The 24165-nt window shown below is 44.2% G+C and overlaps 1 protein-coding gene across 1 annotated transcript; it reads right to left on the bottom strand.

The window, feature by feature from the left end:
* Positions 1–320: 320 nt before the first annotated feature.
* Positions 321–23340, bottom strand: LOC149974350 (heparan sulfate glucosamine 3-O-sulfotransferase 6-like). The gene is made up of 2 exons (XM_090212144.1): positions 22490–23340; positions 321–1625 (listed from the first exon to the last, which is right to left on the bottom strand). Exons 1-2 carry the CDS (start codon positions 22993–22995, stop codon positions 1007–1009), a joined length of 1125 nt encoding a protein of 374 aa, XP_090068270.1. The 5' UTR covers positions 22996–23340; the 3' UTR covers positions 321–1006.
* Positions 23341–24165: the final 825 nt, after the last annotated feature.

The following is a 24165-nucleotide window of genomic DNA, read 5'->3' as shown; positions in this document are numbered from 1 at the left end:
ACCTACAGGGCCGTATGACCACCACCTACAGGGTCGTATGACCACCACCTACAGGGTCGTATGACCACCACCTACAGGGTCGTATGACCACCTACAGGGTCGTATGACCACCACCTACAGGGTCGTATGACCACCCCCTACACACACCACCCTATCTGCCTTCTCTCTCTGTGGTCTGGTGTGACTGAACAGTGTATCATGTGGTGTGGATATTTCATACTGAAACGTTGATGTATATGATGATGGAAGGATGTCCATTTCAGAATAAAGGCTTTAGTAATATCAGCATCTACAAATACAAAAGTAGTAGATAAAACATCTCAAACATTGTCATTTTAATAAATTATGCTTCCAGAAATGTACAGTCAAGGAGGGGTACAGTTTATGAGTTTGGTATGAAACAAACAATGAAGAAAGGGATACAGATATAGCATATACCACAATTCTCAATAGCATAACACTTGCAACATAAATAATAGCAATTTTACAGCACACAGAGTAAATCAGTAATATATTTTGTTAACAAAAAAATAGTACATAGTCCAGCATTTATACCAGCAATAGTCTTCTGCATTGTTAAAAATAATGTCCCCTAAACATCTTTACGATTGCATTTTCAAACATGAGAATGGGATAACAGTAAAAATTATCATTAATACAATTATTTTAGAAATGCACTTGGCTTATTGTAGTCTAGTTTATTGAAATAGTATTAGCATATTTGGGATGAATATTTGGCAGGCTCGTGGAGCAGTTTTGTCAGAATATTTATTTTTTATTACATTGCAGCGACACAACAATCATACTAGGGAAATCACATCTGTTTATACAAGGAGATTTAAACCCTCTCTTTAAAAACCAAAATATACTAGTCTGTCTGTTTCCACCAGTCCCAGCCGAAGTCACGAGGACCTGTCATTTGGCAAAACCTCAGGTTAAGTGGCCATTACAAGGCCTGTAGATCCTCTGGAGACACATGTCTATGCTTTATCCCATCCCATTTCCATCAGTCCCAGCCAAAGTCATGGCCTGTCATTTGGTAAAACTTCATGTTGAATGGCCTATAGAACTCCCTGAGCCTGAGCAGCACCTCTGGAGAGATCTGTGGATGAGGCCTTCCCTTAGACTTCCCCAGACAGCGTGGCCTGCTGCTCCCCTCTGGCTTCTTCAGGCAGGGGAAACCCTTGGTCTGGTTGAAGTAGAAGTGTTTGTCCGTGACCAACCTCTTCAGCCCCAGGAAGTCCTGCACCCTGCCCATCTCCCCGGCCGGGTCCGTCACAAGCCGCTCGCCGCTGACGAAGAGGAACTTCGAGAGGGGGAAGTAGCGCAGCCAGTTCTCCAGGTGCTTGGCGTAGATCCCGATGCGCACGGCGCTCCAGGAGGTGTCGATGAGGCCCGTGGTGGAGTTCCGGAAGGTCAGGCTCTGGAAAGACGGAAGGCCGGGTTGTTTGGACAGCGTCTGGGTGTAGTCGGACACGGCCCGGGTCACGGGGTCTCGGACCACCACGATCAGCTTGGTATGACGACTCAGGGCGAAGAGACGCCGAGGAGCCTCCTTGGTGACGAAGTAGCTTGGTGTCTTCTCCATGGTGATCTGGCTTTCCAACGTCCGGGGCATCAAGTTTCTGAGAGGAGAGGAGAGAAGAGGAAAGATTTGATTAGTGGTTCCCAAACATTTGGTAAACTAACATACTAACATCTTCTGGGAATGCAACAAACTTTAAGACCTTTGGAACCTGGTTTGTGTGTCATTAACACGACCAGATCTGTTTCCACATGTTTAATATTACAACATTTTATGGAATATGGATATTCCATGCGTCATTGGAGTGTTCCAACAGTCCCCTTTGATGCTCCCCAGCCTTGAGGGCTTCTGATTTAGCTTTGTAATTAGTTGGTTAGGTCTGTGATTACATCAATATAAACATCTACATTAGACGCTGGCCTCGCTGAAATGCATGTCAGATGGAGAGGAAGTCAATGAGTGGGTGCTTAAGGGAAACCACAAAACCATAATAACCAGTGAAAAGTCATTTCCACAGGACTTCCTCCTCCTTCACAAGCCTGTCAGAGCATCTCTGAGAGCTAGGCTGAGAGGTAGGCTGAGAGGTAGGCTGAGAGCTAGGCTGAGAGCTAGGCGGAGAGCTAGGCTGAGAGCTAGGCTGAGAGGTAGGCTGAGAGCTAGGCTGAGAGGTAGGCTGAGAGGTAGGCTGAGAGCTGGGCTGAGAGCTAGGCTGAGAGGTAGGCTGAGAGCTAGGCTGAGAGGTAGGCTGAGAGGTAGGCTGAGAGCTGGGCTGAGAGCTAGGCTGAGAGGTAGGCTGAGAGCTAGGCTGAGAGCTAGGCTGAGAGGTAGGCTGAGAGCTGGGCTGAGAGCTAGGCTGAGAGCTAGGCTGAGAGCTAGGCTGAGAGCTAGGCTGAGAGCTAGGCTGAGAGCTAGGCTGAGAGGTAGGCTGAGAGCTGGGCTGAGAGGTAGGCTGAGAGCTAGGCTGAGAGCTAGGCTGAGAGCTAGGCTGAGAGCTAGGCTGAGAGGTAGGCTGAGAGCTGGGCTGAGAGCTAGGCTGAGAGCTAGGCTGAGAGCTAGGCTGAGAGGTAGGCTGAGAGCTGGGCTGAGAGCTAGGCTGAGAGGTAGGCTGAGAGCTGGGCTGAGAGCTAGGCTGAGAGGTAGGCTGAGAGGTAGGCTGAGAGCTGGGCTGAGAGCTAGGCTGAGAGGTAGGCTGAGAGCTGGGCTGAGCCCAGGCTGCCTGGACAAATAACGGTGCATTCGGAAAGTATTCACACCCCTTGACTTTTCCCACATTTTGTTACGGTATGTTTTTTTTTAATCTCATCAATCTACACACAATACCCCATAATGACAAAGCGAAAACAGGTTTTTAGAATGATTTACATAAGTATTCAGACCCTTTGTTATGAGACTCAAAATTGAGCTCCGGTGAATCCTGTTTCCATTTATCATCCTTGAGATGTGTCTACAACTTGACTGGAGTCCACCTGTGGTAAATTAAATTGATTGGACATGATTTGGAAAGTCATCATTGAGGGAAAGATGAACGGAGCAAAGTACAGAGAGATCCTTGATGAAAACCTGCTCTAGAGCAGACTGGGGCGAAGGTTCACCTTCCAACATGACAATGACCCTAAGCACACAGCCAAGACAATGCAGAAGTGGCTTCAGGACAAGACTCTGAATGTCCTTGAGTGGCCCAGTCAGAGCCCGGACTTGAACCCGATCGAACATCTCTGGGGAGTCTTGAAAATAACTGTGCAGCGAGGCTCCCCATCCAACCTGACAGAGTTTGAGAAGAATGGGAGAAACTCACCAAATACAAGTGTGTTAAGCTTGTAGCCAAGAAGACTCTAGGCTGTAATCAACAAAGTACTGAGTAAAGGGTCTGAATATTTTGTATTTATAATACATTTGCAAAAATGTATAAAAACTTGATTTTGTTTTGCCATTGTGGGGTATTGTGTGTAGATTGATGAGGGGGAAACAACTATATAATCCATTTAAGAATAAAGCTGTAATGTAACAAAATGTGGAAAAAGTCAAGGGGTCTGAATACTTTCCGAATGCACTGTATATCATACCATGCACTGCCTATCGTATACCACGGACACTGCAATAAACTCCCCAACAGACCAGCACCAGTCTGACTCTACTTTAGCCAACAAATGAGAAATAGACCTGCACCCAGATTAGCAGTAAATAATCTGATGATGAGCTAAAGAGATGAAAGACAGCTAATAGTCTCCAAATTGTTTTATTTTCATTTAATTTAACCATTATTTAACCTTTAAAAACGTGTCCTTTAGCAGCTGGAACCTAATGTTGGAACACTATTTAAAGTGGAATCCCAGAAGTTCCATTTTAGAATCCTAAGGACACAAAACAGGAATCCTTCCAACTCTCCTCAGAAAAGGACCACCTTCATTTAATTTAAAATGAGGGGATTCAAATCTCACGGCGGGTTTACGTTTTAGAAATCCAAGCATGAAGGAACGTTCCAACTCCTCAGAAAATCCCCCATTTAATTTCCACGGATGGTTCCCCCCGTAGCATAGCCATGTGGTAGAGACTGAGGTTGGGTCTCAAACGGCACCCTATTCACTATAGTACGGTGCACCAGGGCTCTGAACGGAATTTGTGAACTCTATAAGGAATAGGGTGCCGTTTGAGACGCATTCCAAAAGCTGTCATCAACGTGGTTGGTCTCTGGTCTCTAAATGCAGGGCTCTGGCCTGAGCTGTGTGGGGAACATACTCCTCTCTGATCCAAATCTGACATCCCCACCACGAATGTGCCATGAAGCTAATCCTGAAAACATGGCTTATGTTTTTACAACAGACCGCCTCTTTTTTTTTTACTACAGCCTGGGTATGAGTGGATATGAGGATCGGGTATACAGACAACACTCATACCACAGTAACGGAATCTGTTAGGTTTTTAGAGAGGATCTACCTCAATTGGATCTCCTGGTTCAAAAAAGGTTAAGTAAGAGAAAAAGGAAATCCTGTAGATAACGTTTCATTGGCTCACCCCAACTAGGCCTATAGCATGTTGATATTAATATTACAATGTAAGAGATCAAATAGTAACACAGAAAACCTCCTTTCAAGAGCAACAACTCCACTGGGATTCAGCTTTAGAGGGACATATCTCTACACATTCTCTCCTGTCTTCCTCTGTTCTGAACAACCCCCACGGTGGCTGATCAGTTACATAGGACAGCATTGTGCTATAATTCCATCACTTCATAACTCAAGTTCATTTCAAGATATAAAGGAGACCCTTTTCTTTACAACTACCACTACAACCCATTACAACTAAATAATTACACTTATTTCATTTGATACTTCTTTTGCTCTCTCTATTTGTAAAAAAATGTAATGTTTTACAATACTTATTTTGGCCTGCCATACGCAGGTGACAGTCTGTTTGTGTAGTGTGTACTCAACAGCAACTGAATGTTTAATTCTGACCAAACAGGCTAATGGCATCCATGCTGGACTGTCCCGGCTTCCATTGCCATCATGTTTAAATTCTTTATTTAAATGTTTTATTTATTTAACCTTTATTTAACTAGGTAAGTCAGTTAAGAACTAATTCTTATTTACAATGATGGCCTACCCTGGGCCAAACCCGGATGACGCTGGGCCAATTGTGTGCTGCCCTATGGGAATCCCAAACACAGCTGGTGGTGATACAGCTTGGAACCGAACCAGTGTCTGTAGTGAAGCCTCTAGCACTGAGATGCAGTGTCTTAGACCACCGCGCCACCCGGTATCCCCAAAACATTGTCCTGTAATCACGGAACTCTCTGGCTACAACACAAACCCAAGTGGGAGGGAGGGAGAGACACACATTAACCTAGCCAGACTTATCTCACAGTATTAAAGTGAGACCCATATACAGTGCCTTGCGAAAGTATTCGGCCCCCTTGAACTTTGCGACCTTTTGCCACATTTCAGGCTTCAAACATAAAGATATAAAACTGTATTTTTTTGTGAAGAATCAACAACAAGTGGGACACAATCATGAAGTGGAACGACATTTATTGGATATTTCAAACTTTTTTAACAAATCAAAAACTGAAAAATTGGGCGTGCAAAATTATTCAGCCCCCTTAAGTTAATACTTTGTAGCGCCACCTTTTGCTGCGATTACAGCTGTAAGTCGCTTGGGGTATGTCTCTATCAGTTTTGCACATTGAGAGACTGAATTTTTTTCCCATTCCTCCTTGCAAAACAGCTCGAGCTCAGTGAGGTTGGATGGAGAGCATTTGTGAACAGCAGTTTTCAGTTCTTTCCACAGATTCTCGATTGGATTCAGGTCTGGACTTTGACTTGGCCATTCTAACACCTGGATATGTTTATTTTTGAACCATTCCATTGTAGATTTGCTTATTTTTTGAATCATTGTCTTGTTGGAAGACAAATCTCCGTCCGAGTCTCAGGTCTTTTGCAGACAGAATGGTCCTGTATTTGGCTCCATCCATCTTCCCATCAATTTTAACCATCTTCCCTGTCCCTGCTGAAGAAAAGCAGGCCCAAAGCATGATGCAGCCACCACCATGTTTGACAGTGGGGATGGTGTGTTCAGGGTGATGAGCTGTGTTGCTTTTACGCCAAACATAACGTTTTGCATTGTTGCCAAAAAGTTCAATTTTGGTTTCATCTGACCAGAGCACCTTCTTCCACATGTTTGGTGTGTCTCCCAGGTGGCTTGTGGCAAACGTTAAACGACACTTTTTATGGATATCTTTAAGAAATGGCTTTCTTCTTGCCACTCTTCCATAAAGGCCAGATTTGTGCAATATACGACTGATTGTTGTCCTATGGACAGAGTCTCCCACCTCAGCTGTAGATCTCTGCAGTTCATCCAGAGTGATCATGGGCCTCTTGGCTGAATCTCTGATCAGACTCCTTGTATGAGCTGAAAGTTTAGAGGGACGGCCAGGTCTTGGTAGATTTGCAGTGGTCTGATACTCCTTCCATTTCAATATTATCGCTTGCACAGTGCTCCTTGGGATGTTTAAAGCTTGGGAAATCTTTTTGTATCCAAATCCGGCTTTAAACTTCTTCACAACAGTATCTCGGACCTGCCTGGTGTGTTCCTTGTTCTTCATGATGCTCTCTGCGCTTTTGACGGACCTCTGAGACTATCACAGTGCAGGTGCATTTATACGGAGACTTGATTACACACAGGTGGATTGTATTTATCATCATTAGTCATTTAGGTCAACATTGGATCATTCAGAGATCCTCACTGAACTTCTGGAGAGAGTTTGCTGCACTGAAAGTAAAGGGGCTGAATAATTTTGCATGCCCAATTTTTCAGTTTTTGATTTGTTAAAAAAGTTTGAAATATCCAATAAATGTCGTTCCACTTCATGATTGTGTCCCACTTATTGTTGATTCTTCACAAAAAAATACAGTTTTATATCTTTATGTTTGAAGCCTGAAATGTGGCAAAAGGTCGCAAAGTTCAAGGGGGCCGAATACTTTCGCAAGGCACTGTACTAGAGTGTATATCAATTCAACTGCTATTGTGGTTCTTTGTCAAATGTTGTTGCTCTCTGTATGGTTTCCAACGGCAGCCAGGTTAGCGGAGACTAGCTAAGTGATCTGCTGTTTGTTTTAATCACACCTTAGCCTAGCGGTAGCACTGTTAGCATCTGGAGCAAGAATGCAGGTCAGAGGGTCCACAGATGTGTGTTTATCTCTATAGACCTGCTGTACTCACCGTCTGGGTGGCCCTCAGCTCTATTAGGCCCTGTTGTAAAATACCTCAGGTTGATAGGCTACTGTTTATGACCGTATTGTAGAGACTGAACTAAGTACACCAACCTGAGTGTGTGTCAATGTCATCTCAAAAACAAGGGGAAAAGACAAGCTACACACTAATTGTGGAAACTTTAATGTTGACAAATATTGACTTGATCGTTTTTGTACTAAGTAGGTGAGCTCGCTCGTAAAACGCAGCATCTGGGCATTAGCATGCGTGTGTGTGTAGGGGCGTCATGCATCTCCAACATCTGAGGGAGCACAAAGTACGTGTGGATGGCTGCACGCACGCACACACACACACACACACACACACACACACACACACACACACACACACACACACACACACACACACACACACACACACAAAGTGCTCCAACCTGGGCTTTTAACTCTTATTTGCCTTCCCAGTGTTAGCTCATACAGTAAAAACCCATGTTTGTAAACATAGGACAGGAGCTTTGATTTAAAAGTTGGCCACACTCTCAGAAGAACACACCTAGACACACCCACCCACCCAACGGACACACACAAACACAAACATATGGGCATGCACGCATACACCCTTATGCCCTTTTGCAGGAGCAGCTAACACTCTGCACTGTTACCAGCAGGACAGGCTGAGGTTCTCTGTGTGTGTGTCTGTGTCTGTCTCTGTGTGTGTCTGTGTGAATGCTCACGCATGCAAATGTTTGTACCAGTATGAGCGCGTGTGTGAAATGCAGTAGAGGATATAAAGATTTGTTGTTGGGTAGGAAGGGTTTTCCCTGTTGGTCCCAGGACTCAGACCCTGTATGCTGTGATCTATCTTGACTCTGTGTAACTTTACTCTGTGACCCCCGCCAGACCCCTCTGGGAGAGGACTTTGTCCTTTCCACCCTGAAGGTCAGAGGCAGACACTTATGATTCAGTGGGTGAGACCATCGGGCCCACGGGGGATGCTTATAACGCAAGATGTCTTCAGCTCAGCATCTCCCTCTCCCTCTCTCTACTTATTTTATCAGGGATACTTCCATAGGACATTGCAAGTTACATTATGAGTACACACAGTGTGCAGGAAGGTTGAGAAGACATTTTGTCAACCAATTCCCATCACTGGGGGACTGCATTTCTGTCAAAACAAGTTAAATGTCATCTGGAGGCTTAAACACAGGGAAAGTTGCCTCTGAGAGCTGAGACATGCCTTTGACTCTTTGTCCCCTGCGTTAAACTCAGTACTCTGCTACTCTGCAGAGAGAGAGGCTTGTCATTCCTGGGAGAAGAAAATGGAGGCCTCAGGAGTTAGTGAAGAGTAATTAGAAGTCAAAGTCAGCAGGAAATAACAAAGAGACCAATAAAATGTGTGTGTGTCTGTGTGTCTGTGTCTGTGTCTGTGTGTGTCTGTGTGTCTGTGTGTCTGTGTGTGTGTGTGTGTGTGTGTGTGTGTGTGTGTGTGTGTGTGTGTGTGTGTGTGTGTGTGTGTGTGTGTGTGTGTGTGTGTGTGTGTGTGTGTGTGTGTGTACGCGCAGTACAGTAGCATAGTAAAGTCTAATGGTGTAACGTACACACCAAGGCTGTCGGACTACACTCCCACGCTGGTTTCATACAGCAGCCAGAGAGTGGTGAGAGTTCTATTTGTTGAGGAGGTTCAGGCCTACATCAGTGAGGTAGGTCGGTAAGAAAGACCTAAAGAATGTGTCTACGAGGGGGAAAAGTGAACATGACAGTTAATACAGAGATTATTACAGCAGGCAACTTTGAGAAGAGTCAGTGGGAAGCGGTCTCACAGTTTCCTCGGGAGAGATAATGACAGTGTAGAGAGAGACAGAAAGAGAGAGAGAGATGACAGTGTAGAGAGACAGAAAGAGAGATAGACAGAGAGAGAGAGAGACAGAGACAGAAAGAGAGAGAGACAGAGAGAGAGAGAGACAGAGAGAGAGAGAGACAGAGACAGAAAGAGAAAAAGACAGAGAGAGAGAGACAGAGAGAGAGAGAGACAGACAGACAGACAGACAGACAGACAGAGAGAGAGAGACAGAGAGAGACAGAGAAAGGGGGAAACAGCTCAAGCCTCCAGACTGTCTACTGCAGTATAAAGCCTGACATTCCAACTCCAGAATTAAAAAGAGAGAGAGAATTGGAGAGATAATAGGGTGAGAGAGCAAGAGACGGGAGACTATGTGTGAGAGAGAAAGACAGAAAAAAAGTGTGTTCCTTGCTGTAATTGCACCCCTCCGTCTTATCGAATGGGAAAATCAGCCTGTGTTCCTGCCTGGCCCACAGTGGGTTAGCTGTTAGCTGTGCAACTTTATCAGTGGGCAACCATGGGCCAGGGGCCCACACCCTGAGATAAACAGATGAACAGACAAGAGGAAGAGGAAGAGAGAGATGGACAGATAACTGGAGGGTCACTTCCTTCCTCCTTCCTCCCTCAGCCTGTGTAGTTGTGTAGTTACTGTAATAATTAGATTGGTTAAATTACTTAGAGGGTTTCAGTGTGAAAGCATGCACTGCACTGTAGTCATTCTTTACAAAGAACTACAGAAACCCCGTTTTTAAGAGAACCTCCACCTTTAAAACAGTACTATACTTCTTGTTCTAAATGAATATTTCACAAGGGCTTCTAATGATTCTCTGAGCCAGGTTGAAGTGTGTTTTTCTGTGCACTTCATAAAAGAAAAGCCCTTTTGAACCAAAGTTAAACATTATCATCTAATACTATACATCAAATCAAATCACATTTTCTTTGTCACATACACATGGTTAGCAGATGTTAATGCGAGTGTAGCGAAATGCTTGTGCTTCTAGTTCCGAACATGCAGTAATATCTAACAAGTAATCTAACAATTTCACAACAACTACCTTATACACAGAAGTGTAAAGGAATGAATGATGGCCGAACGGCATAGGCAAGATGCAGTAGGTGGTATAAAGTACAGTTTATACATATGAGATGAGTAATGGGTATGTAAACATTATATAAAGTGGCATTGTTTAAAGTGACTAGTGATATATTTACTACATCCAATTTTTAATTATTAAGTGGCTAGAGATTTGAGTCAGTGTGTTGGCAGCAGCCCCTCAATGTTAGTGATGGCTGTTTAACAGTCTGATGACCTTGAGATAGAAGCTGTTTTTCAGTCTCTCAGTACCCTCTGGAGAGCCTTACGGTTCTGGGCGGGGCAGTTGCCGTACCAGGTGGTGAAACAGCCCGAAAGGATGCTCTCGATTGTGCATCTGTAAAAGTTTGAGTGTTTTTGGTGACAAGCCAAATTTCTTCAGCCTCCTGAGGTTGAAGAGACACTGTTGCTGTTGTGCCTTCTTCACCACGCTGTCTGTGTGGGTGGACCAATTCAGTTTGTCAGTGATGTGTACGCCAAGGAACTTAACTTTCCACCTTCTTCACTACTGTCCCGTCGATGTGGATAGGGGGTGCTCCCTCTGCTGTTTCCTGAAGTCCACGATCATCTCCTTTGTTTTGTTTACGTTGAGTCTGAGGTTTTCCTGACACCACACTCCGAGGGCCCTCACCTCCTCCCTGTAGGCCGTCTCGTCAATGTTGGTAAGCAAGCCAACAACTGTGGTGTCATCTGTAAACTTGATGATTGAGTTGGAGGCGTGCATGGCCGCGCAGTCATGGGTGAACAGGGAGTACAGGAAAGGGCTGAGAACACACCCTTGTGGGGCCCCAGTGTTGAGGATCAGCGGAGTGGTTGTTACCTACCCTCACCACCTGGGGGCATTCCGTCAGAAAGTCCAGGACCCAGTTGCACAGGGTAGGGTCGAGAACCAGGGTCTCAAGCTTAATGACGAGTTTTGAGGGTACTATGGTGTTAAATGCTGAGCAGTAGTCGATGAACAACGTTCTTACACAGGTATTCCTCTTGTCCAGATGGGTTAGGGCAATGTGCAGTGTGATTGCGATTGCGTCATCTGTGTAGCTATTGGGGCGGTAAGCAAATTGGAGTGGGTCTAGGGTGTCAGGTAGGGTGGAGGTGATATGTTCTTTGACTCTCAAAGCACTTCATGATGGCGGAATTGATAGTAGTTTAGCTCAGTTACCTTAGCTTTCTTGGGAACAGGAACAATAGTGGCCCTCTTGAAGCATGTGGGAACAGCAGACTGGGATAGGGACTGATTGAATATGTCCATAAACACACCAGCCAGCTGGTCTGCGCATGCTCTGAGGACGCGGCTAGGGATGCCATCTGGGCCAGCAGCCTTGCGAGAGTTAGCAAGTTCAAATGTTTTTCTCACGTTGGCTGCGGTGAAGGAGAGCCCGCAGGTTTTGGTAGCGGGCCGTGTCGGTGGCACTGTATATTCCTCAAAGCGAGCAAAGAAGCTGTTTAGTTTGTCTGGGAGCAAGACATTGGGGACCGCGACGGGGCTGGTTTTCTTTTTGTAGTCCGTGATTGACTGTAGACCCTGCCACATACCCCTCGTGTCTGAGACGTCGAATTGCGACTCTACTTTGTCTCTATACTGACGCTTAGCTTGTTTGATTGCCTTGCGGAGGGAATAGCTACACTGTTTGTATTCGGTCATGTTTCCGGTCGCCTTGCCCTGATTAAAAGCAGTGGTTCGCGCTTTCAGTTTTGTGTGAATGCTGCCATCAACCCACGGTTTCTGGTTGGGGAAGGTTTTAATAGTTGCCGTGGGTCCAACATCACTGATGCACTTGCTAATAACCTCGCCCACCGAATCAGCGTATACATCAATGTTATTGTCCGATGCTATCCGGAACATATCCCAGTCCACGTGATCGAAGCATTCTTGACGCGTTGAATCAGATTGGTCGGACCAGAGTTGAACAGACCTGAGCACGGGCGTTTCCTGTTTTAGTTTCTGTCTATAGGCTGGGAGCAACAAAATGGAGTCGTGGTCAGATTTGCAGAAAGGAGGGCGAGAGAGGGCTTTGTATGCGTCGATGAAGTTAGAGTAACAATGATCCAGGGTTTTACCAGCCCGGGTCACACATTCGATGTGCTGATAAAAATTAGGGAGCCTTGTTTTCGGATTAGCCTTGTTAAAATCCCCAGCTACAATAAATGCAGCCTTGGGATATGTGGTTTCCAGTTTACACAGAGTCCAATGAAGTTATTTCAGGGCCGTCGAGGTGTCTGCTTGGTGGGGATATACACGACTGTGATAATAATTGAAGAGAATTATCTTGGTAGATAATGCGGTCGGCATTTGATTGTACGGAATTCTAGGTCAGGTGAACAAAAGGACTTGAGTTCCTGTATGTTGTTATGATCACACCACGACTCGTTAATCATAAGGCATACACCCCCGCAATTCTTACCAGAGAGATGTTTGTTTCTGTCGGCGCGATGCGTGAAGAAACCAGGTGGCTGTACCGACTCTGATAACGTATCCCGAGTGAGCCATGTTTCCGTGAAGCAGAGAATGTTGCAATCTCTGATGTCTCTCTGGAAGGCAACCCTTGCTCGGATTTCATTGTCAAGAGACTGGACATTGGCAAGTAGTATACTCGGGAGCGGTGTATACGGAACCTGACCAGAAGACCGCTCCATCTGCCCCTTCTGCGGCGTTGTTGTTTTGGGTCGCCTGCTGGGATCCAATCCATTGTCCTGGGTGGTGGTCCAAACAGAGGATCCGCTTCAGGAAAGTCGTATTCCTGGTCATAATGTTGGTAAGTTGTCGTTGCTCTTATATCCAATAGTTCCTCCCGGCTGTATGTAATAAGACTTCAGATTTCCAGGGGTAACAGTGTTAGAAATAATACATAAAAAAACGAAATGCTGCATAGTTTCCGAAGAACGCGAAGCGAGGCGGTCATCTCTGTCGGCAATGGAGGTGGATAGCAGGAGGTTGGTGGCACCTTAATTGGGGAGGACGGGCTCGTGGTAATGGCTGGAGCGGAATAGGTGGAATGGTATCAAATACATCAAACACATTCCATGTGTTTGATGCCATTCCATTTGATCCGTTCCAGCCATTTCAATGAGCCGTCCTCCCCTCAGCAGCCTCCACTGCTATACATCATGCTGCATTACTCTTTCCCCAGCGTCTGCTACCGTAAAACTATTGGTGAGGGAAAAATAAAACGCCCACATTTTTCCATGAATTACCTACCTTTTCCAAATGAATTGAAATTACAAGTACACCTCAGAACTCTCTAATGGACTCCAACCATTGGCCATCTGGTGTCTACTCAACTCTAGATCAATGAGAAGACTCAATACTGGACTGCAGTGAATGCCACTTCCTAAATTGTTAAATGTCCCACTCCTTGTGGTTGTAGCCCATCCTTGACTTGTTTTAACTGAGGAATGGGATTACAGTTGGCAGAACACAGGGCCTGCAGCTGCTGGGAAAGATAGTGTTTGTCATTAAGGGGCCAATCCTGGCCCAGTAAATTGTGTGTGTGTTTTTGTGTGTAAGAGAAAGATAGTCTCTAAAATACACAGCACAACAGAGAGAGAGTCTCTAAAATACACAGCACAACAGAGAGAGAGAGAGAGTCTCTAAAATACACAGCACAACAGAGAGAGTCTCTAAAACACACAGCACAACAGAGAGAGAGAGAGAGTCTCTAAAACACACAGCACAACAGAGAGAAAGAGAGTCTCTAAAACACACAGCACAACAGAGAGAGAGAGAGAGAGAGAGAGAGAGAGAGAGAGAGAGAGAGAGAGAGAGAGAGTCGGCATATGAGAAAGCATTTATTTGGTTTTCAGATTTCTTTTTTTGAACTTCCTATATAATGTTCACATTCCGAACTGAAAAGGACAGAGTTCTCCTTCAGACAGAGTTCTCATTTGAATCAGTCACATTTCCTCACAATTAAACATAACTATTGTCCAGGAAACCAATTTGTGTTACATTATTAAAGACAACCCATAAAATGTTTCCTTATCTGCTTTTCATAACAAAGAAAGGTGGGTTCCTATGATTCCTATAGCGAGTCTACTCACTACTCTCACGCTCTCTCCACTTCACCCTCACCCTTCTGCCCTCCTTACCCTCTCACCCACCCAGCCAGACGGTCAGTCGGTCAGTCAGTTATTAAACAGAGATGGTCAGGCAGGGCAGAAGGCAGAGGCCACGGCTGAGACAACAATACACACTGAGCTGTCAATGATTTACCAGCCTCTCCAGACAGGCTAAAACAGAAGATGGTATGCTGGGTGATGTGGGTAGAGGCTCAACCTAAAGGGTCATGGGTAAAATGATGTGCCAGACAGCTCCTGGATGAATTATAATCCAATAACTGCCCTTGTTGATAGACTAGAGCAAATAAGCAGACTCTGATTGGGACTGGGCCCTGGTTAAGATAAGTTTAGACAGTTTGAAGTGTAGGGATTCATCCCTTGTGTAACTAAACAGAGCAACTCTGGTGTTGGTGCAAAAACAAAGCTGCCCTTTTCGACTGTCACACTTGTATCACTATCCTACAGTCGCTACAATGACTAGGCCTACTACAGTCTCTGATAACTAAAATGTCATTAGTCCACAAATTTATAATCACAGCTTTACAGAAAACAGAAGACATTTCCCTCTGGTTTTCGGCGCTGACTGGGTGTGTATTATGATTCCAAAGAGGTGTAGTGCTATGTGAGGTTGTTATAGCTGTGACATCCATCTTGCTGTGACAGGGACATGGGAGGATGAGGTCGGGAAGGACGGAGTGGGGGATCATTTTTTACACTCCACCAAACATAAACCCTAATCAGTCACTGTAACCTGGGAGTCGTGTTAGAGACCTGACAGGAACCCAGGCTACTGGATCAATACTGTCATAGTTCTGTTGCTCTATCTGGTTAAAATTGATTAGTTTATAATGAGGGGAAAGAAGGTAGGCTAGTGAAAACATCCCTGGGTTAGTCTTACATTATTATAGTAAATGAGCATCCAAGTAGCCTACATCTGCTAGTTAAAAAAGAAACATACCTTTTTGTCACACTGAGCTTAGAAATCTCCACAACAATATTAATATACAGTATGTGTGAATGCTGCCGTAATTGGTCAACTGTATAGGGAGCACCGTTTTAACTAAGTCCCTTTGAACTAATACATTGCCATGTAGTTCTATTCACTGAGCAAATGATCAGTTAGCTAATCATGTATTTAGACCTAATTAGGTTAGGCATCTGGCTATTGAGGACATTGATTTGGAATAGGCAGTCCCTTGTTCTATCACACTAAGAGGGTTGGAAAGGAAGTCCAATGAACTTTTTCATTCGTCCAATACTAAATACTCATATTGTTATCATTTTCACATCTCCTATGCATGTCCCTTTATTTCATTAACTATCATCTGATTGGATAGGGCATAACATACGGAAGGTGAAAGATCGTCCAATGACGAGCTGTCAAAATATGGAGTTGGGCGATTAGGTTTTTCTCCAGATTGAAAATCCATACCCATCCCAACCCAATTTATCAAATCATGTTTGATTATTCAGTTATATTTCCCCCATTTCTTTTTGCATATTGACATCAGTCTTGAAGACATTCCTTTGGTGCCTTGAAAGCATGCCATGCATGTACACCGCCATAGCCTGAAATAATGACACAGACTAGCCGACCAGTGGACCTTGTCAGGGAAACAAAGTCTCCTTTGTTCAGTCCAATTCTATATATTTGATTTATTTCAGAGACACTTTGACCATGAAAGGCCCTCCCAAAATCTTTTCGTTGGGCCAAAGAACTCTCTCTCTCTGTCTCTAACACTATTTCAAAACCTTAAAAATGTGCCTGGGAATTCGGCAGTGGAAGAATCCCTTGTGATTGATTTTTAAAAAAGGCAGTTAAGAAATAAGAGCTGGACATTCCTGTCTGCATACTGTGACCAATGCTACACTGAATTATGCAAGAAAATATACTTCTGAAGAACCTTGTCCCCCCAATCCCCACACGTTTCAAAGTCTTCACAGTATGTATAGGGTATAAATGTCGGTGGTTGAAGGATCAACGGACACCTTGTCAACAAGATTGAATATTCAGCAGTTAAGGAACCTCCCCTGCAGTGCCCTGGTAAAGGTACCAACAGCTGAATCAATAGGAAACTCTAGTTTAACAGATCAATATTGGAAATGACATCTACAGTATGTCTAATGGATATTCATGGTGTCATGAAAAGGTGTGGTTTAATGGTGGATCGCAGAGGAGAATGGGGAGAGGGAGATGTGACACTTGACTGGGTTGGATCTCAAACGCTTAGGCTACTTGCACACATGCAATGGAAACACACACACACACACACACACACACACACACACACACACACACACACACACACACACACACACACACACACACACACACAAGCACACACACACACACACACAGAGAGAGAAAGAGTAGAAAGAGCTAAACCCTTTAAACATGTTCTCTCCCACAAAGCCACATAACCATTTCCAAATGCATCGAGAGGCCAAGTTTTTTCCACATATAAGCATTTCTTCTAAAACAATTTTCCAAATGCTTCTTTTTAACATGTCCATGTGTTTTATTTGGTAACTAACTGAAGACAGAGGACAGTGTTCCTTTCCAAACTCAAAGCAGTGTAACAATACACTTTGAAATTAAGAGCTCTGTCAAATTACATGATGTTTAAGTGATACTTTCAATGTCCAGTCTAAATGCTTTATGCTGCTGTCTTAAATGGTGCCTGGAGTGGTTCAAGTCCAGATAAGAATGTACATCCAATGGGTTTTTACTTAATTCTATGTCAATGTGAATAGCAACACTTTATAAAATTGCCCTTATGCCACAGAGTTACTCTGTAACTGATTTGGTAACCAGAATGTTATTGGTCAGCCGCACACATAAAACAGTGATTGAATTGCCTTGAAAGGTCCGATTCTGTTTCCTATCAGTTACTAGTATAGTTACTGTGTAGTTACACAAGTTATTATACAAGACATCACAATCCCTTGTGTAATACCTTGGTTAAAATCAAAGACCCCATCAATTATGATACAAGGCCTTTCACACAAAGGAGAGAAGAGTGGAGGGAGGTGAGAGGGCGGAGCTGGTAATGATAAGGGATTAGACTGACTGATCTGGGTGCTTTGACATTAGTCTCATTACTCCAACACAGCACTACATACTTCGACTTAGATAGGAACCAATAAACCATCACACCCTTAGGCACAGATCTAGGATCAGCTTTCCCTCCCCAAATCCCAACCTTTACCATTAGCGGAAAATACCCAATACGGACTTTAGATCAGAGCCTTGGCTTGGGGCAACTTCACCCTACACTGACAAGCTGGTACTCCATAACGTGATGTCATCTCTGTTTCCCTGAGCTGTCTGAGCTAATGCCTGACCTGTCATTACAGCAGGCCAATCCACACAGTGTTGACAATGCCTGTCGTCAGATTAGGAAAGACTAAAACCACACTTGTGAGACATGAGAGAGACTAGAGAGCTGCTGTGCAGCTGCAACAAAGCATTACATGGACTGTGACGGTGTTAAAAGATGTGTTAGAAGGTCACTGGTCTCTCAACACCATCAAAGGCTGTAGCCAGTAACTGTTGTAGTGCCACAATGTAGGCTACTACCTAATCATCTGCCTGGCCTCACAAACTACACTGAATAAAAATATAAACACAAAATGCAACAATTTCCAAGATTTTACTGAGTTACAGTTTATATAAGGAAATCAGTCAATTGAAATAAATTCATTAAACCCTAATCTATGGACTTCACATGACTGGGAATACAGATATGCATCTGTTGGTCACAGACACCTTAATTTAAAAAAGGTAGGGGCGTGGATCCAAAAACAATGCATCGCAACACATCTCCTTCGCGTAGAGTTAATCAGGCTGTTGATTGTGGCCTGTGGAATGTTGTCCCACTCCTCTTCAATGGCTGTGTGAAGTTGCTGGATATTGGCGGGAACTTGAACACGCTGTCGTACACGTCGATCTAGAGCAGTGGTTCCCAAACTTTTCATAGATCCGTACCCCGTCAAACAATCAACCTCCGGGTGTGTACCCCCTCTAGCAATTTCGATGAGGCTCTCTTGTTCAGATAGGAAAGGGATAACGAATCCAGTTTTTTGTGTCGCCATTTCAGGAAAGTACCTGCGTAATTGCGCACCTAGCTCACTAAGGTGCTTCGCTATATCACATGTGACATTATCTGTAAGCTTGAGTTCCTTTACACACAAAAAAATCAGACAATGATGGAAAGACCTGTGTGTTGTCCTTGTTAATGCAGACAGAATAGAGCTCCAACTTCTTAGTTGCTGAGAGTCCCTGTAATCCTAGATTCAGATCATTCAGGCGAGAAAAAACATCACCCAGATAGGCCAGTCGTGTGAGAAACTCGTCATCATGTAAGCAGTCAGACAAGTGAAAATCATGGTCAGTTAAGAAAACTTTAAGCTCGTCTCTCAGTTTTTAAAAAATGTGTCAATACTTTGCCCCTTGATAACCAGATAACTTCTATGTTGTAAAAGCGTTACATGGTCGCTGCCCATATCATTGCATAATGCAGAAAATACCCAAGAGTTCAGGGGTCTTGCTTTAACAAAGTTAACCATTTTCAATGTAGTGTCCAAAACGTCTTTCAAGCTGTCAGGCATTCCCTTGGCAGCAAGAGTATTACCACTCCACTATGTCTCCCTGTCATGGCTTTTGCGCCATCAGTACAGATACCAACACATCTTGACCACCAAAGTCCATTTGATGTCACAAAGATGTCCAGTACTTTAAAAATATCCTCTCATGTTGTCCTTGTTTCCAGAGGTTTGCAGAAGTGGATGTCTTCCTTAATTGACCCCCCATAAACTTAACAGACATATGCCATGAGCTGTGCCAGGCCCGCCAAATCTGTTGACTCATCCAGCTGTAATGCATATAATTCACTGGCTATAATTCACTTTCGAAACATCTGCTGCCATGTCACTTATGCATCATGAAACAGTGATGTTTGATGAAGGCATTGTCTGTATAGTTTTTTGGGCCTTTTCCCCCAGGATTGTCCCAGGCATATTCGCGACAGCAGGAAAAATGAGGTACTCTACAATAGTATGGGGAGTGCCTGTCCTAGCCACTCAGAAGCTCACGATATGAAACGCTTCCGACAGGCCGCCTGACAGGCCGCCCCCAGGTGGTGAGGGTAGGTAGCAACACATCTGCCACGCTGATCCTCAACACTGGAGCTCCCCAGGGGTGCGTGCTCAGTCCCCTCCTGTACTCACTATTCACCCACGACTGCATAGCCAGGCACGACTCCAACACCATCATCACCGACAACGATGAGACAGCCTATAGGGAGGAGGTCAGAGACCTGTCTGGGTGGTGCCAGAATAACAACCTATCCCTCAATGTAACCAAGACTAAGGAGATGATTGTGGACTACAGGAAAAGGAGCACCGAGCACGTCCCCATTCTCATCGACAGGGCTGTAGTGGAGCAGGTTGAGAGCTACAAATTCCTTGGTGTCCACATCAACAACAAACTAGATTGGTTCAAACACACCAATACAGTCGTACGGCCCAGTGTATCCGGTGCCTCTGCCAAGGACAGGGTCTCCTGTATGTCTCTCCAGCCTGGTGAGTCCTGTGCCTGCGCCCAGAACTAATCCTCTCGTATGTCTCCCCAGCCTGGTGAGCCCTGTGGCAGTACTGTCACACCCTGACCTTAGAGATCCCTTTATGCCTTTATTTTGTTTTGGTCAGGGTGTAAGTTGGGGTGGGCATTCTATGTTTTGCGTTTCTATGATTTTCTATTTCTATGTTTTGCCGGGTATGGTTCTCAATCAGGGACAGCTGTCTATCGTTGTCTCTGATTGGGAACCATACTTAGGCTGCCTTTTTTCCCACCTGTCTCTGTGGGAAGTTGACTTTCTTTATGGCACTTAGCCTTAAGCTTCACGGTTTTGTTTTGTAGTGTGTATTGTTTTGTTCGGCGTCTTTTCTTAATTAAAGAACATGTACGCTAACCACGCTGCACCTTGGTCTGCTCCTTTCAACAGCCGTGACAGTGTAAGTCCCCGGCTACTAGGAGTGCCGCCTCTGGGTGAACGTTTTCTTGTTTGCTTATGATACAGCTCATTCAATGTTGTCTTAGTGCCAGCCTCTGACTGTGGTGGTATGTAAACAGCTACGAAAAATACAGATGAAAACTCTCTAGGTAGATAGTGTAGTCAACAGCTTGTCATGAGATACTCTACATCAGTCAAGCAATAGCTTGAGTCTTCCTTAGATATCGTGCACCAGCTGTTATTTAAAAAAATGCATAGTCTGCAGCCCCTTGTCTTACCAGACGCCACTGTTCTATCCTGCCGGTGCAGTGTATAACCAGCCAGCTGTATGTTGATAGTGTCAAGCATTAGATATTACAGTTTTGAATGTCCCGTTGGTACTGTAGTTTAATCTTCCGCGTAGGTCATCTATTTTATTGTCTAAAGATTGCACGTTTGCTAGCAGAATGGAAGGAAGTGGGGGTTTATTCGATCGCCTACAAATTCTCAGAAGGCCTGCCGACCCATTTTTCTCTGCCTCCTCTTCAAGCAAATCATGGGGATCTGGGCCTGTTCCCGAGAAAGCAGTATATCAATTGCGTCAGGCTCATTAGACTCGTTAAAGGAAAAAAAGGATTCTGCCAGTCCGTGGTGAGTAATCGCAGTCCTGATGTCCAGAAGTTATTTTCAGTCATAAGAGATGGTAGCGGCAACATTATGTACAAATTAAGTAAAAAAATGAGTTACAAACAACGCAAATAAACGAACAAAAAAACACAATCGGTTGGGGGAACGTAAAACGTCTGCCTTCTTCTCCGGCTTCTTCTCACCAGGTCAAGACCCAGGTGAGGACGAAGAGCTCGCAGATGAGCTTCCCTGAGACGGCTTCTGATAGTTTGTGCAGAAACTCTTTGGTTGTGCAAACCTACAGTTGCATCAACTATCTGGGTGGCTGGTCTTAGACGATCACACTTGTGAAGAAGTAGGATGTGGATGTCCTGGTCTGGCGGGATTGCACGTGGTCTGCGGTTGTGAGGTACTGCCAAATTCTCTAAAACAACGTTGGAGGCGGCTTATGGCAGAGAACTTAACATTCAATTCTCTGGCAGCAGCTCTGGTGGACATCTCTCAAAACTTGAAATATCTGTGGCATTGTGTTGTGACAAAACTGCACATTTTATAGTGGCCTTTTATTGTCGCCAGCACAAGGTGCACCTGTGTAATGATTATGCTGTTTAATCAGCTTCTTGATATGCCACACCTGTCAGGTGGATGGATTCTCTTGGCAAAGGAGAAATGCTCACTAACAGGGATGTAAACAAAGTTGTGCACATAATTTGAGAGAAATAAGCTTTTTGTGCGTATGGAACATGAAACATGGGACCAACATTTTACATGTTGTGTTTTATATTTTTGTTCAATATATAGTAATTATAGTGAAAAACAGTACAGTCAGGTAACTTGCATTAGACGTATGTTACACTTGCTTAGGAAGAGTACTGTACATCATTATAGGCATTTTTCTGTGTAATCCTTAGTAAAAAAAAATTATAGGTGTATGCTTGGAGACTTTCATCCCTCCATTGATACTGTTTCCATTTGTACCCAACGTCTGCAATATTCATGAACAGACTGTATTGATTTCTCCCTCTTCTTCCCTCTTCTCCTGCCTTCTTCCTAACCAGGTGATATGGGTGACATGTGAGGGCTCCCCAGGGACACACACAGGGACAAACACTTAGAAATGCAGCACATCACGTCAACAAACAGCATTTTATTGGCAGGGGACTGAATACCCCGTCGAACCAAGGGGCTCTGAGAGAGGATCCTTATTTGGCGTTAGGGGATATTAATGAAGTGACACTGAAGTAAGCAGGGGAAGATAGGAGCCTGTTCAGGAGAGTTGATCAATTGCAAAAATAAGGCACCAAAATATACACCTGATATACAGTAAATCCACAGAATATTGTTCTCTTTTGGTGGCTGTGATGACAGGCAGTTTCACACAATATTTTGGGGTGAATTATGACTAAATTATGACTTGTGATTTACCAAGCACCTATGTCACAGTGCAATAACATGATTTTACCTGGGTGTCAGGTAATCTGCATAGACTGATTCAAGTGAAATATTAGGCTATTTATTATAGAAAATCGTATCTCTTTCCATTTTTTGGCCATGTTCAACATGTTTTCACTGCTACTGTAAATTAAAGCATACAAGAAGAAACAGATTTAATTCAAATTCAAAACAGCCCTTACTCTCCCTTACCTGTACCATTCCAATCCGTTATCATAGAACCTGTCGAAGAAGTGGGGTTCGGCGCCCACAGCTCTGACATCCGGGTGAATGCGCAGAAACTCCAGAAGCGCGCGCGTGCCTCCTTTCTTTACTCCGATGATGATTGCCTGAGGAAAAGTTTTACTACCGAAGTTATTGGCTATAGAGATGTTGTTATCCGGTCGCAGTTCGTTATCATTGCCCTGCATGAGTGAGTCAACACTGTCAAAGCCGGGGAGTTCGCGAACAACCGAGCCGGGAGAACTGTTCTTGTGCGGGTCGAGCTTTTGTTGCTTCAGTTCATCATTTAGGCCTAAGATTTTGTTGATAAAAGTTGTCTGTTGGTCGTATACAGGTCTAGGTAAGGATTCGCAGTACCCAGAGAGACAGTAAAATAAGTAAGTGAAAATGATGATCATGGTAAGGAAGACGGAAAGTTTGGACTGCGCCTTCAGGTGTCCAAAGTTGAACACAGCTCTCCATTTGCTACATCCCATGAGTCGCTATACTGAGCTGGAGGGTAACACGCAGAAAACATGCCTTTTTAAATTAGATAAGTTCAATGCGTTTTAAAATAAAGATTAGGCCTGGTCTTTCTTTATAAAGTTACCCATAAAAACATCGTTCTTGATGAAGTCGTGCCATTACGCACTTAAAAAAAATCCATGAATATGTTTGATCATCCACTTCATAACACATAACTCTAGTTTAAATAAATATTTGTAGGCCTAACTGTGTCAATGTCAACTTGTCCAAAATGCACAGTGCTCAGAGAAACGGAGTTTGTCCCCTCTTGCTCCCTGCTCCTCTCCCTTGGCTCGCGCGAAGCCCTCTGGCCCCCATCACCAGACTACAGACACACCCCTTTCCTTCTGGGTGTGAATCCACGCCCTGTTGGTCAAATTCCCTCCTTTACATTTTCAGTCATGATTCTGAAAATAACACGAATAACTGGCACACTGAGATAAATCACAAATAATAATGTGATTGAATAGCTTTTTAAATTACTATGTAGGCTAATTCAATAATATATAGGTATCTTCCAAGAAATAACCATTTGTTTAGAAATATGGTGTTATGCCATTTAAATGTAAAAAGGATCATTAAAAAATCTCTAGATTTGTCTATGTGAAGTGTTGTTTAAAGCCCTCTGTTTGGGACTTACTGTGGTCAATGTGTCTGTGTGGACTGTGGGGTAGGGGTTACCCCCTGTCCCCACCCAGGGCTGTAAAAGGGGCTATACCCTATGGAGCCACCTGTCTGTCTGCTAGCCCTCCTTGGCCACACACCCTATGGAGCCAGCCTGCCCAGCCATGATACACAAATGAACCTCTTCCTGCTATAACAGGGCCAGACAGGTGCAGTCTGTGGTCAGCTGGAGGTCTGTGTGTGACCAGCATGCTGTATAAACAAACCTTCTCCCTCTTCAGGAGACAATGGTGAAAATGCAGATCAGTTTCTCTCAGGTCAACTTTCTCACGTCAGCGGCCTACAGCCAGAGCAGTGTAGCTAGACTACAAGATGCTGATGATCGTAGTCGGCAGTAATTTCATCTGTGGTATTACATATTCTTTCATCAGGTAGAATGCAGTAAGTATTGGAGGAAATCAAAGTACTCGAAACCCAGCCCAGCTGCTGCTGATAAAAGCAACAAGGAAGTAAATGAG

The sequence above is a fragment of the Oncorhynchus mykiss genome, chromosome 20 (assembly GCF_057628025.1).
Source record: "Oncorhynchus mykiss isolate SJ-2025 chromosome 20, ASM5762802v1, whole genome shotgun sequence".
Lineage (NCBI taxonomy): Eukaryota > Metazoa > Chordata > Actinopteri > Salmoniformes > Salmonidae > Oncorhynchus > Oncorhynchus mykiss.
The sequence above is the reverse complement of the archived record's forward strand: the minus strand, read 5'-3'. Positions and strand labels throughout refer to the sequence as shown.